The sequence below is a fragment of the Schistocerca gregaria genome, chromosome 7 (assembly GCF_023897955.1).
Source record: "Schistocerca gregaria isolate iqSchGreg1 chromosome 7, iqSchGreg1.2, whole genome shotgun sequence".
Taxonomy (NCBI): Eukaryota; Metazoa; Arthropoda; class Insecta; order Orthoptera; family Acrididae; genus Schistocerca; species Schistocerca gregaria.
The window spans coordinates 130,473,561-130,488,955 of NC_064926.1; the positions used below are offsets into that span (position 1 = coordinate 130,473,561).

Consider the following 15,395-nt stretch of genomic DNA (forward strand, 5'->3'; position numbering starts at 1 on the left):
CCGTCACGGTAACTGCAGTACGAGCCTCTGTCTCGTCAACAAGTCTTTCATCTACATCTATACCTACATCATTAATCACACTTAAGTGCCTCGCGGAACTTTTTCCAAAGCTGTTTCACAGAGGAAGACCGCACTGCAGTTCCTTCTCTAAATCCTCGCACGAACGAAAAAATGGCTGACATAGAAACTGTGGTGTCCATACTGTAAGACCTTCAGTACACACACCATCAGATTATTTGACTTGTTGCTGTAACGAAGTAGGCGAGTGTCAGCAATATGCCTCGTGGTCTTATCATGGCGTGTTTATCTTCTGTCGTTACGTCAGACGACGAAATGCCACTTGCACGCTTAGAGTAGCAGATTGACGGTGACCAACTTTAAACAGGACTTCAATACTTTTCACACACATTTAATAAAATAATAACAAGCATAAAATTTACTTAACTTGGTTCTGGATGCTATTTACAATTGATAATCTGAAGTTCATTTGGTACTGGTACGTTAATCTTATTCTCACATATATCCCTGGTACTCGACAAAAGTGTCTATACATATTAGGAATATGGTAAGCTTATTATGCGCAGACTGTAGACTGAAGACGGTACAGACAAATGTAGAACTCGTACAGACTGGTGCAGACAAATGCAGACTGATTAATCGGAGGTCTGTACACTCGTTATAATACCTCGCGCATTCATGTATCACTGCCCGAGTGTGATCCGCGAGGAGAAAAGGTTCTACGTTAGCAGCAATCTCATTGGCTGCGTTACATATTAATACGCGGATCGGCGGAAGCAGAATTTGGTCCGTCTCTATGGCAGCGCCATTTCATAGTGTGGAGATGGACAGGCGCTGCACCTGCTCTGTTGTGCTTAGTGGGGCGCGCTCTAGTGGAAAATTTGTCTGCGCAATGACTACGCGGAACTATGTACACAACAGAAATAAGTGTCCAAGGAATAGAAAGCAACTGAAATCACTCAACAGAGGAAAGTCCACTGGACCTGATTGGATACCAATTCGATTCTACACAGAGTAGGTGAAAGAACTTGCCCCCCTTCCAACAGCCGTGTACTGCAATCCTCTACAGGAACGGAAGGTTCCAAATGATTGGAAAAGAGCACAGGTAGTTCCAGTCTTCAAGAAGGGTCGTCGAGCAGATGCGCAAAACTATAGGCCTATAACTCTGACATCGATCTATTGTAGAATTTTAGAACATGTTTTTAGCTCGCATATCATGTCATTTCTGGAAACCCAGAATCTACTCTGTAGGAATCGACATGGATTCCGGAAACAGCGATCGTATGAGACCCAACTCGCTTTATTTGTTCATGAGACCCACGAAATATTAGATGCAGGCTCCCAGGTAGACGCCATTATCCTTGACTTCCGGAAGGCATTCAATACAGTTCCGCACTGTCGCCTGATAAACAAAGTAAGAGCCTTGTGGCTGGATTGAAGAGTTTTTAGCAAACAGAACACAGCATGTTGTTATCAATGGAGAGACGTCTACAGACGTTAAAATAACCTCTGGCGTGCCACAGGGTAGTGTTATGGGACCATTGCTTTTCACAATATATATAAATGACCTATTAAATAGTGTCGTAACTTCCATGCAGCTTTTCACGGATGATTCTGTAGTATACAGAGATGTTGCAGCATTAGAAAATTGCAGCGGATAGGCACTTGGTGCAGGGAGTGGCAACTGACACTTAACATAGACAAATGTAATGTATTGCGAATACATAGAAAGAAGGATGCTTTATTGTATGATTATATGATAGCAGAACAAACACTGGTAGCAGTTACTTCTGTACAATATCTGGGAGTATTCGTACGGAACGATTTGAAGTGGAATGATCATATAAGATTAATTTTTGGTAAGGCGGGTGCCAGGTTGAAATTCATTGGGAGCGTCCTTAGAATATGTAGCCCATCAGCAAAGGAGGTGGCTTACAAAACACTCATTCGTCCTAGAGTATTGTTCGTCAATGTGGGATCCGTACCAGGTCGGATTGACAGAGGAGATAGAGAAGATCCAAAGAAGAGCGGCTCGTTTCGTCACAGGGTTATTTGGTAACCGTGATAGCGTTACAGAGATGTTTAGCAAACTCAAGTGGTAGACTCTGCAATAGAGGTGCTCTGCATCGCGGTGTAGCTTGCTGTCCAGGTTTCGAGAGGGCGCGTTTTTGGATGAGATATCGAATATATTGCTTCCCCTAGTTATACCTCCCGAGCAGATCACGAGTGTAAAATTAGAGAGATTCGAGGCTTTCCTCCAGTCGTTCTTCCCACGAACCATACGCGACTGGAAGGGAATGGGAGGTAATAACAGTGGCACGTAACGTGCCCTCCACCACACACATTTGGGTGGCTTGCGGAGTATAAATGTAGATGCAGATGTTTTCATCGAATCACCTTCACAATGTTTCTGTTATTCCACTCTCGAACAGCACGCGGAAATAACACCTATATCTTCCCATGCGAGCTCTGATTTCCTTTATTTTATTATGATGTTCGTTTCTCCCCATGTAGTTTGGTGTCAACAAAACGTTTTATCATTCGGTGGACAAAGCTAGTGATTGGAATTTCGTGAGAAGATACCGTCGCAATGAGAAACTTCTTTGTTTTAATTATGTCCCCAAATCCTGTTTCTGTCCATGACATTCTGTCGCCTATTTCTCTATAATGCAGAACGTGCTGTCGTTCTTTGAACTTTCTCGGTGTTCTATGTTAATCTTATCTGGTAACGATCCCACACCGTGCAGCAGTATTCCAAAACAGGACAGAAGAGCGTAGTGTACAAAGTCTCTTTAGTAGATCTGTTGCGTCTTCTATGTGTTCTGCCGGTTAACACAGTCTTTTGTTCACCTTCCGCACAACATTTTCTGCATCTACATCTACATATATATTCCGCAATGCACCGTACTGTGCGTGGCGGAGGGTACCTCGTACCACAACCATCATCTTCTCTCCCTGTTCCACTCCCAAACAGAACGAGGGAAACATGACTGCCTATATGCATCTGTACGAGCCCTAATCTCTATTTGTGGTCTTTCCGCGAAACATAAGTTGGCGGCAGTATAACTGTACTGCAGTCAGCCTCTAACTTTCCTCAGTAGCGATTCACTAAAAGAACGCTTCCTTTCCTCCAGAGTCTCCCGCCCGAATTCCTGAAGCATTTCCGTAGCACTCGCGTGATGATCAAAGCTACCAGTAACAAATCTAGCAGCCCGCCTCTGAATTGCTTCTATGTCCTCCCTCAATCCGAACTGTTAGGGATCCCAAACGCTCGAGCAGTACTCAAGAATAGGTCGTATTAGTGTTTTATAAGCGGTCTCCTTAACAGATGAACCACATCTTCCCAAACTTCTACCAATCAACCGAAGACGACTACCGCCTTACCCACAACTGCCATTACATGCTTGTCCCACTTCATATCGCTCTGCAATGTTACGCCCAAATATTTAATCGACATGGCTGTGTCAAGCTCTACACTACTAATGGAGTATTCAAACATTACGGGATTCTTTTTCCTATTCATCTGCATTAATTTACATTTATCTATATTTAGAGTTAGCTGCCATTCTTTACACCAATCACAAATCCTGTCCAAGTCATCTTGTATCCTCCTACAGTCACTCAACGACGATACCTTCCCGTACACCACATTATCATCAGCAAACAGCCGCACATTGCTATCCACTGGATCATCTATGTATATAGAAAACAACAGCGGACCTACCACACTTCCTTGGGGCACTCCAGATGATACCCTCACCTCCGATGAACACTCACCATCGAGGACAACGTACTGGGTTCTATTACTTAAGAAGTAGTGTGTTCTTTCCAATTTCAATTGTTTGTAATTGTATTTTTTAGGTCTTTTGTTGAATTAGCGGCCTTTAGATTTGATTGATTTACCGCGTAACCGAAGTTTACTGTACTCTTTTAGCACTCATGTGGATGGTGTCACAGTTTTCATTATTTAAGGTCAATTGCCAATTTTTGCACCATACAAACATCTTGTCTAAATCTTTTTGCAATTGATATTGACCTTCTGATTAAGTTACTAGAACGATAAACGGCAATATCATTTGAAAACGACCTACGACGGCGGCTCAGATTGTCTCCAGAGTAGTTTATACAGGTAAGGAACAGCAGAGAGCCTATAACAGAACCCTGAGGAACGCCAGAAGTCACTTTTATTTTACTCAACGACTTTCCATCAGTTACTACGAGCTATGACCTCTTTGGCAGGAAATCACAAATTCATTCGCATAACCTGTTGTAAACATAGAAATGCGGAATCAATATGAAATCTGTTGTCGATAGCACCCAACACTTCGTGTGAGTAAAGAACTGGTTGTGTTTCGCAAGAACGTGTTCACTGTATGTCAATAAACGGTTCTCTTAGAGGTAGTTCATAATGTTTGAACACAATATATGTGCGAAAATACAGCTGTATATCGACGTTAATGGTATGGGCCTGTAATTTAGTGGATCACTCCTATTGTCATTTTTGCACGGTTTAGCAAGAGCAGACTAATAGATGTCATTATGGTAGGAGCTAATAACCCAGTTGGACAAGGATGGTGGAAGAAATAGCCAATGAATTGTCTAAAACTTAAAGAGTATAACAAAACGCTGGTCTCTATTATATGACTAGTTTTAGCACAAATCAAAGTGAATATAAGCCAAATTTTTTTGCAGTAATTACTCCTTTATGTACGTGTATCCTCGAATCTATCTTCAAAGACAAAGGAACGAAGAATGAATATTACAGTTTTGCTTCATAATGATTATAGGGTTCCTTGAAATGGAGCACAAGTTTGGGCTGAATAAGAGTAGTAATCTACTTGACACTTAGTCTTCTTTTTCTTCTACTGCTGCTACTGAAACTACTACTACACTACTGGCCATTAAAATTGCTACACCACGAAGATGACGTGTTATTGACGTGAAATTTAACCAACAGCAAGAAAATGCTGTGATATGCAAATGATTAACTTTTCAGAGCATTCACACAAGGGTGGCGCCAGTGGCTACACCTACAACGTGCTGACATGAGGAAAGTTTCCAACCGATTCCTCATACACAAACAGCAGTTCACCGGCGTTGCCTGGTGTAACGTTGTTGTGGTGCCTCGTGTAAGGAGGAGAAATACTTACAATCACGTTTCCGACTTTGATAAAAGTCAGATTGTAGCCTATCGCGATTGCGGTTTATCGTATCGCGACATTGCTGCTCGCGTTGGTCGCGGTCCAATGACTGTTAGCAGAATATGGAATCGGTGCGTTCAGGAGGCTAATACGGAACGCCGTGGTGGATCCCAACGGCCTCGTATTACTAGCAGTCGAGATGACAGGCATCTTATCCGCATGGCTGTAACGGATCGTGCAGCCACGTCTCGATCCCTGAGTCAACAGAGGGGGACGTTTGCAAGACAACAACCATCTGCACGAACAGTTCGACGACGTTTGCAGCAGCATGGACTATCAACTCGGAGACCATGGCTGCGGTTACCCTTGACGCTGCATCACAGACAAGAGTGCCTGCGATGGTGTACTCAACGACGAACCTGGGTGCACGAATGGCAAAACGCCATTTTTTCTGATGAATCCAAGTTCTCTTTACAGCATCATGATGGTAGCATCCGTGATTGGCGACATCGCGGCGAACGCACGTTGGTAGCGTGTATTCGCCATCGCCAAACTGGCGTATCACCCGGCATGATGGTATGGGGTGCCATTGGTTACAAGTCTCGGTCACGCCTTGTTCCCACTGACGGCACTTTGAACAGTGCACGTTACATTTCAGATGTGTTACGACCCGTGGCTCTATCCTTCATTCGATCGCTGCGAAACCCTACACTTCAGCAGGATAATGCACGATCACATGTTGCACGTCCTGTACGGGCCTTTCTGGTTACAGAAAATGTTCGACTTATGTCCTGGCCAGCATATTCTCCAGATCTCTCACCAACTGAAAACGTCTGGTCAATGGTGGCCGAACAACTCGCTCGTGACAATACGCCAGTAACTACTCTTGATGAACTGTGGTATCGTGTTGAAGCTGCATGGGTAGCTGTACCTGTACATGCCATCCAAGCTCTGTTTGACTCAATGCCCAGGCGTATCAAGGCCGTTATTACGGCCAGAGTTGGTTGTTCTGGGTACTGATTTCTCAGGATCTATGCACCCAAATTGCATGAAGATGTTATCACATGTCAGTTCCAGTATAATATATTTGTCCAGTGAATACCCGTTTTCATCTACATTTCTTCTTGGTGTAGCAATTTTAGTGGTTAGTAGTGTACTACTTCTACTACTTGCAGTTTGAAAAGTATAAATTTGGAGTTGAGGACTCACGACGGTAACACATAGCGGAAAATAAAATTAAACAACACCTAACAGCACTCAGATCATAATAGCTATGATGGCAGACTGCAGGGTATGATTGTCTCGTAAGCAATGAACGTGTGTCTGAAACGTGCAACTAAAAGCTGAAAATTTCTGTCACTTGTGAGAGAGTGTCTTCGTTGTTTTAATGATGCTGTGCAATACTTTAGTTTCAATTTCTACAAGGGTGGATTGAAAAGTTCTCGGAATCACCGCGAGAGGTCAGCGCTAGTGCAACGAGTTGTTCACGTGAGATTCATTGGACTGTTGCCTGTAAACACGTGCCACGTCAGTTCTTTTGGAAGAGAGCTGTGGCGGTGACGTGGGTCTGTTGTTGTTCCCGTGTAGTGATTTGCGAAGATGGATTACAGCAGTGATTAAATACTTCGTAAAGAAAGTTTGAAAGCAAAGGACATTCAAGCCAATTTCCAGACTGCTCCTTCATATTCAACTGTTGCTAAGTGGATAAATGAATTTAATTTTGGTCGGGAGAGCTTAGATGATGATTCTCGCGGTTGTCGGCCAAGATGTGTTACTACTCAAGAAATCATTGCAAAAGTGCACAAAATGGTCATGGAAGATCGCCGACTGAAAGTGCGGGAAACTGTTCACGCTTGCCAGACGTCATCTGAAAAAGTATATCACATTTTAACTGAAGAATTATAAATGGGAAAAATTATCTATAAAATGGGTGCCGTGACAAGACAATGAGCGCTCACACACATGTGTCGTCGCCATGGCAAAATTACACGAACTGAGGTATGAACTGTTGCCACACCCGCCTTATTCACCTGATATTGCTCCGTCAGACTTCCATCTCTTCCCAAACGTGAAAATTTTTCTTGTTGTACGAAGATTCACTTCAGTCGAAGAATTGATAGCCGGATTTGACAGCTATTTTGCAGGCGTGGAGGAAAATCATTTTCGAGATGGGATCAAGGCACTGGAACATCGTTGGACCAACTGCATTAATCTACAAAGAGATTACAATGAAAAATATAAAAAGTTTCAGTGATTTAAGTACTTTTAGCTATTCCATTCCGAGAACTTTTTAATCCACCCTCATAATACGAGGGCATACAGCAGCAGTTACACACGTAACTCTAAATTTTCGCACACAGGAAGTATGCAAAATAATAATAATAGTAATAAAAATTTTAGTCCAAAAATAATTAATTATTATTTCACTGAAGGTTCGATTTGGAAGAAGTACAACTGCTGTCGTTCAAGTACGAAGCCAAACGTTCGTAGCCGCGAGGGGTATCCGTGCTTTCTAAGGCGCCCTGCCACGGTTCGCGCGGCTTCTTCTGTCGTAGGGTCGAGTCCTCCTATGGGAATGGGTGTGTGTGTGTTGTCCTTAGCGTAAGTTAGTTTAAGTTAGATTAAGAAGCGTGTAAACCTTGGGACCGGTGACCTCAGCAGTTTGGCCTCATAGCAACTTATCACAAAATTTCCCAACATTCATACAATATCACAGAGTATCAAAAAATGCATTTCTTGTAGTTGCTACACAGTCCAGGTAGCGACTTGACCAGCCGATTTTTTTGCTGTACAATATTTTTTGTAGAAACTGACTGCGAATTTCATGATCATAATGTCACCTCTATGTATTTATTTGTTGCGTGTACCTTATTTATCACAGTAAAATAGAATGATACAGAAACATTGTTATTGCATCGACTTGGAATCTTCGAAGAAAAAATTCATTGCTCAGTAAACATAATGCTAAGTGGTCAGCCTTCTCGACGCATACTGAACCAGACGTTTTATACAAGCACGTAGAAGAAAAAAGAAACCACGATGAAAACGTGGAACACCGTCCCTGGCCTTGATAATGGATGATGAGGAGAGTAAACATTTATCTTCAGGTATTCTGTATTCCACATGAAGCCACCCATTGGTTGTTGGATCCGCTAGAACTACCAGATTTCGAGGATGCTGAATGCTACGTTTCACGTGTTGTTTCAAGTTGGCATAGAAATTTTCTATCGGTTTCGAACAGCGTGTTTTAGTGGCAATTACAATGGGGGACAAGACGGTCCACAGGACACTCATCATCAAGATGTGAAGGAAGGGCAACGCTGGCCAATGGTAATACTGAAATGAACATCCTCGTTCATGGTTACGGTAGTCTGAATGAGTGGCCCTAATACTGGTACGAGAAACACCACCAAAACCTCACAGAACCAATGGTCAGCCTTCATCAGCCCCTTCACACAATGAGGGTTGAAGGCCTCATTGTACCGGTAGTCCATTCATAGCCTTACATCATTTGAGTCATTTGGCTATGGTTTCAATCTGAGACCTGTGTGACTAAGGAAATAGGCACTGATAGCGACACAGTTGACTCACTTTAATCCTAAACCAATCAACCACCCATCCTTTTAAAAGTCAGCAGATGGCAGGACATGAAAGGAAAGCAGTGGTTGGGAAGGGAGTGAGACAGGGTTGTAGCCTCTCACCGATCTTATTCAATCTGTATATTGAGGAAGCAGTGAAAGAAACAAAAGAAAAATTCGGAGTAGGTATTAAAATCCACGGAGAAGAAATAAAAACTTTAAGGTTCGTCGATGACATTGTAATTCTGTCAGAGACAGCAAAGGACTTGGAAGAGCAGTTGAACGGAATGGATAGTGTCTTGAAATTAGGATATAATGTTGTGGTTGGCAGGAGAGCCAACACCGTTTTGCTAAAGGAGGCCGAAATGCACGCGTTTTAGCTCACGAAGGCTGGCGTGAGGTCTGGAACATGACAAGGGAATTAGAATTGAGAAAAACGGACGTAGCTGGTGGAATACTTAACTTTAATCCATTAATGACGAACGTCGCTTTTGACGGTACATGATTTACAATATCAATAGAAACTGATAATGGAGCCTTGCTAGGTCGTAGCAAATAACGTAGCTGAAGGCTATGCTAACTATCGTCTCGGCAAATGAGAGCGTAATTTTTCAGTGAACCATCGCTAGCAAAGTCGGCTGTACAACTGGGGCGAGTGCTAGGAAGTCTCTCTAGACCTGCCGTGTGGCGGCGCTCGGTCTGCAATTACTGATAGTGGCGACACGCGGGTCAGGCGTATAATACCGGACCGCGGCCGATTTAAAGGCTACCACCTAGCAAGTGTGGTGTCTGGCGGTGACACCACATATAACATGATCATCAACAAAAACAAAACAAGGATAATGGAATGTAGTCGAATTAAGTCGGGTGTCGCTGAGGGAATTAGATTAGGAAATGAGACACTTAAAGTAGTAAAAGAGTTTTGCTATTTGGGGAGCAAAATAACTGATGATGGTCGAAGTGGAGAGGATATAAGTGTAGACTGGCAATGGCAAGGAAAGCGTTTCTGAAGAAGAGAAATTTGTTAACATCGAGTATAGATTTAAGTGTCAGGAAGTCGTTTCTGAAAGTATTTCTTTGGAGTGTAGCCATGTGTGGAAGTGAAACATGGACAATAAATAGTTTGGACAAGAACAGAATAGAAGCTTTCGAAATGTGGTGCTACAGAAGAATGCTGAAGATTAGATGGGTAGATCACATAACTAATGAGGAGGTATTGAATAGGATTGGGGAGAACAGGAGTTTGTTGCACAATGTGCCTAGAAGAAGGGATAAGTTGGTAGGACACATTCTGAGGCATCAAGGGATCAATTTAGTATTGGAGGGCAGCGCGGAGGCTAAAAATCGTAGAGGGAGACCAAGAGATGAATACACTAAAGAGATTCAGAAGGATGTAGGTTGCAGTACGTACTGGTAGATGAAGAAGCTTGTCAGGATAGAGTAGCATGGAGAGCTGCATCAAAACAGTCTCAGGACTGAAGACCACAACAACAGCTACATGTGACTTTTGGCGCACTGAAGAGGGGCAGCCATGTGCAATGCTTTGAACAATGGTCTTTTCGGAGGAACCCGACTACAAATGTTTATTGCATGCAGTACGCTCGAAAGAGATAGAAATGGACCTGCATTCACAGTCGGCCGCAGTACCTGTAGTGCTTAAAAACTCTTGTCATCGACAAGGCGTGGTACCCACCTACGTTTCCAGTGGGTTACTATAATCTAATTGCCACTGTTCTTACGCCGTTTTATACGTCTGGAAACAGTACATCACGTTGATTCACCAACAGGGTGGTGATGGGCACGTCCAGGTACGATAGCTACTTTCTCCATTCCGATAAATCTTACTTTGATGATGCCGTACAACCGATGGTCACGTAGAGACCGCTTGACTGCAGTAACTTAACGTTGCAGTGGGGGATGACATCAGCTCCTGAGACCATTAGTATATGACCTAGAGAGCTCCAAAACGATCAGCACGCTCATTTAACGTGGTGACTAATTATTTGCCAGTGTACTTATGTCAGCCTAGTCGTCGCTGTCTCCCACTTTAGAAACAAAAAATAAAATGTCGAGATCCAATGTAGATACCCACCCAACGAGTGCAGCTTGAGCACTTCACAGGTCATCTTAGGCGGACATTACGATAAAATTGTGTGGCATACTGCCACGCATGATCACGGTTCACATATGCCTTTCAATATCCTCAGTGATGCTTAACTCGTTGTTGAATGATCAATGTCAAATCGACGCAGCTATGAAGCACTGTGTAGCAACTCTGAAGGTATATTTCTCAGGATATTCACAGACATCGGCCACTGATAAGAGATTAGAGATCGCACCGTATGCTGCACCTTCTTTTAATACAGAGTTGCGGCGTAGTGATCGTAAACAGAGCGAAGGTGACGGAGCATAGATTTGTTGAGCCCTAACTCGGCCTAGCGGGATAAAGTTCAGACAGCGATGCATGTCGTCCGAGTTAGCTAATCCAATACATCATTCCTCTAGTGGAAGTCGCTTCTCCTGTCACCTATTTTCGCTTTCACATGTAATTTCATTTTGCAACAGCAATTTCCCAGCCAAGAACACCATTTTCGGTATCCTGTTAGATTATTTGATCCAAAGACCTTGTCTTCTCAAATTTTTGACGACGCACAATTCATAAACTTATTCCATGCCAATGTTGCAAACTTTCCAGTGGTAGAAATATTACAATGTTCGGAATGCAGCCTTGTATGCATCTGAAATGTGGAGCTTGACAAAACCAAGAAAAAAATTTAAAAGAATGGTTACTGATGAAACACACAATATGCGAGAAAGCGGCCGTGAAAGCTGATTTGGGAATAAAGGAAGGGGTGAGAGGATGTTGTGAAGACGGGTAAAGAGTGTAGTAAGTAGCGCAGATAACTGGAAAAACTAGTATGATATGGAGGGTTGAGTACGAAGAAATCAAGACGTGGTTTAACCAGGGGAAATACTGATCGCAGACAAAAAGGTAAATATTCATTGTGACAGACGTGTGACACTCCATCCGATATTCGCTATATCCGTGTATGGCGGTGAGAACCAGTGACAGTTTACCTGAACGCATGTATTTTATCTGCTTGGTCCTCCCATACGGACCCAAAATTTTCTTTTCATTCCCGTATCGTACTTCCACGAGGTCTCCCCTAGGAAAGAGAAGACGGGAAGGAGAAAGAAAGTGACGGCCATATCACAGGCTGTGAGCTATATTTGTATCACTATTTGTGTACCATTGATACTATCTGCCAAGGTGTCCGATCTGGATTCGGAGAGCGTCTTTATCTAATTCCACATTGTTGCTGATGTACTCCGTCAACGCTGTTCTGCGGAATAGTTGTTCAATGAAGTTATACAGGGAGTGCCAGTACTTACCAGAGCAACTGCGTCTCCGTGCTGGCGCAATTTCTCCAGAGTGTATCGAGCCAAACTCACGGGAAGCGGTCCGTTGCTCTTTGGACCGCGCTGAATTTTGTCGTCTTTCGATTGGACCATAGCTGGTTCGGATTCGGCGAGTGCTAGGAAGAAACGAAGAGTAAACCTTGGTCTCACTATGTATGTGTATGGAGCTAGCAACTAACTGCGATGGTTTACCTTGAGTAAGGCTTTTATAAGTGCACGGTGACTGCAGACCGTGATATAGTGATATCTTGATGTAGTCCATTGACCTTTGGATTTTCGCGTGAATGGATCGACGTTGTCGATAGCTGGAAACAAGCGCTTAATGTGTCTGGCCGTATATCAGCGAGTGCGTTACTCTCCCTATTACATCATCCGCCATTGATAGCGCGGAGATAAGAGATCACACCACATGCTGCACCTTAATACAGAGTTGCGAGATAGTTATTATAAACAGAGCAAAGGTGACGGGACAGAGAGTGCTGAGTCCTTCTTGTTCGGCCTGGCGGGTTAAAGTCCAGATAGCGACGCATGTCATCCGAGTTTACACATCTCGGCTCGAACTACAAGCTTTGCGTATCACTGTCATAAGGATGGTGAAAGCTTTAGATTTTCTTACTCTTGGTTTGCCCACTATAGGGCATAAAAAATGTACTGGAGGTTGCTCACAAATTGCATGAAATCACGATAGGCATGTTTGGCGAAAGCAATATCTGATAGTCCTCAGAAAAATATTCTTGAGACGTCAAATCAAGCGCCACTTAATTCATATTCTCGAATTGAGCAACACGTGCGGGAGTACCGAGGTGCTTGCCAGAGATATAAAAGCATAGGCTGAAACTCTGGAGCAGACAACTGGTATTGAACAATGGAACGCACTTTCCTTGTGAAAATTCTGTTTCCTAATTTAGTGTCGAAGTCACTGAAGACACTCCTTATGGAGTCTGTTATCATTCTTGCATGTATATTATGTTGTCGGAGGAAATATACATCCGAAGACTGTACGTATTTTGTTATTTTTGGCTGAATGATGAAGCATTCAGTGTCCTTACCCGCAGATGAATAATTTACTTTTGTTATACGCTTGTGACCCAAGTATCACGAGGTAGTATACCTCAATTTATTTGCAACATTATCATTAACAGCATTCACGAAAAAGGATTTTAAACAATCTTTTGACATTTTCCCACTTGTGCCAACAACGAAATGTATGTCTAGCGGAAGAGTGGTTTCAGTAGCGTTTTTAACTTAAGGTCCGAAAGTATTTTTCTGAAGACAAATTTACAGTTTCTTTGTTAGGTGTCCACTCATTGAAAATTCAACATCTGTTTTATAAGTATGAGTTGTTTTGTGTGCACACTGGACCAAGGTCACTGTTGATTTTTTCCCCTTTTTCTTAGATAATGTCTGATTAGAAGTTAGTTCATATTTAAATTTTCTTTGACCTGTGTTCCAAATTCATTGTGGTTGTATCTGGAAACAAACAGTTTTGCGGTATATTTCTTCGACAAAACGGACACCAGAATGGTGAATAACTTGCTCTTCCTCTAAGTCTCTGGCTGTCATGAAAGCAGTGATGTATCTACGGCACACTCTACATCTACATCTACATCTACATCCATACTCCACAAGCCACCTGACGGTATGTGGAGGAGGGTACCCTGAGTACCTCTATCGGTTCTCCCTTCTATTACAGTCTCGTATTGTTCGTGAAACGAAAGATTGTCGGTATCCCTCTGTGTGGGCTCTAATCTCTCTGATTTTATTCTCATGGTCTCTTCGTGAGATATACGTAGGAGGGAGCAATATACTGCATCACTCCTGGGTGACTGTATGTTCTCGAAACTTCAACAAAAGCCCGTACCGAGCTACTGAGCGTCTCTCTTGCAGTCTTCCACTGGAGTTTATCTGTCATCTCCGTAACGCTTTCGCGATTACTAAATAATCCTGTAACGAAGCGCGCTGCTCTTCGTTGAATCTTCTCTCTCTCTTCTATCAACACTATCTGGTACGGATTCCACACTGCTGAGCAGTATTCAAGCAGTGGGCGAACAAGCGTACTGTAACCTACTGTTTTCGGACTGCATTTCCTTAAGATTCTTCCAATGAATCTGTCGGGCATCTGCTTTACCGACGTTTAATTTTATATGCTCGTTCCATTTTAAATCACTCCTAATGCCTACTCCTAGATAAATTATGGAATTAACTGCTTCCGGTTGCTGACCTGTTACATTGTACCTAAATGATAAAGGATCTTTGTTTCTATGCATTCGCAGCACGGTACACTTGTCTACATTGAGATGTGCTTTCACAGCTGAAAAACATTTAAACTTGTGTACCCAAATTCGCTTATTTTTTGCATTGCCCAAAATTTCAAGTGCCCGTAATGGACATAATTTCTTTCATTCCTTGCTATGGCAAAATGGAATAGAATGTGTTGTTTTATATCCAGTTCCATTACATAATCAACTATTATTTAGATGTTCAATGTACTTTCTGCAGGCGGATGTATCTACAGTAACGAGTTGCAGGTCGCAGATTTAAGTGGAACTGTACGATAATCGTCAAAAATATGTTCAAGACGTTCTTCAGAAAATTTTGATAAAGTGCTAACAGTATTGGATTTCTTTTCTGGCAAAGAACTGTTAGCTTCTCAGTGAGGCGTAGTGTCGCCGCCACTGCCACTATCACTACAAACTTGACCACTATTAACCCTGTTATCATCTATAAAGTGGCTTTCTTCAGCCACTGCCCTGTGTAATATAACATCGGTTGAGTAGTCAAATTAATATTAACGTTTCTGAACAATCACATCCACCGAGAACATAACGAAAGTGCCATCATACTTTCCTACACCGTCATCTCATGGATAACTCCTACTCTCCTTGGATCCCATAATATTTAAAACGTTCCAAACGTTACTCGTTTCTTTAATTTTTGCTGTACGTGTGTGACAATACTGACGCATGTATATTAAACACGTCAGTTATTTGCTGCTCCTCCGAGACAGCAAGCGCTGTTGAGTACAAACCAAGACCAATACAATTACACGCCGTCGCAGTCGTGGTTAGAAATGCGAGATGTGTCTGCGTAAAAATGTTTACATACAAATTCCTGTTCGAGCTGAGGGATGTCCCTTATCAGTACACTTTTATAGTATTCTTAGTCTTTTGTGTGAATAAAATTGCAATCTAATTGTCAACTGTAGCGTTCAGTTTCAATTAATGTGCAACCACATGTC

The 15,395-nt window shown here is 42.6% G+C and overlaps 1 protein-coding gene across 1 annotated transcript in view; it reads right to left on the reverse strand.

Annotated features, from left to right (window-relative positions):
• The window catches only part of LOC126282322 (uncharacterized), a 65,616-nt gene extending 53,366 nt beyond the window's left edge, over positions 1-12,250 (reverse strand). Inside the window, exon 1 of the mRNA XM_049981979.1 lies at positions 12,131-12,250. Within this exon, the coding sequence (XP_049837936.1) occupies positions 12,131-12,250 (120 nt within the window). The remainder of the gene's footprint in view (positions 1-12,130) is intronic.
• Positions 12,251-15,395: the final 3,145 nt, after the last annotated feature.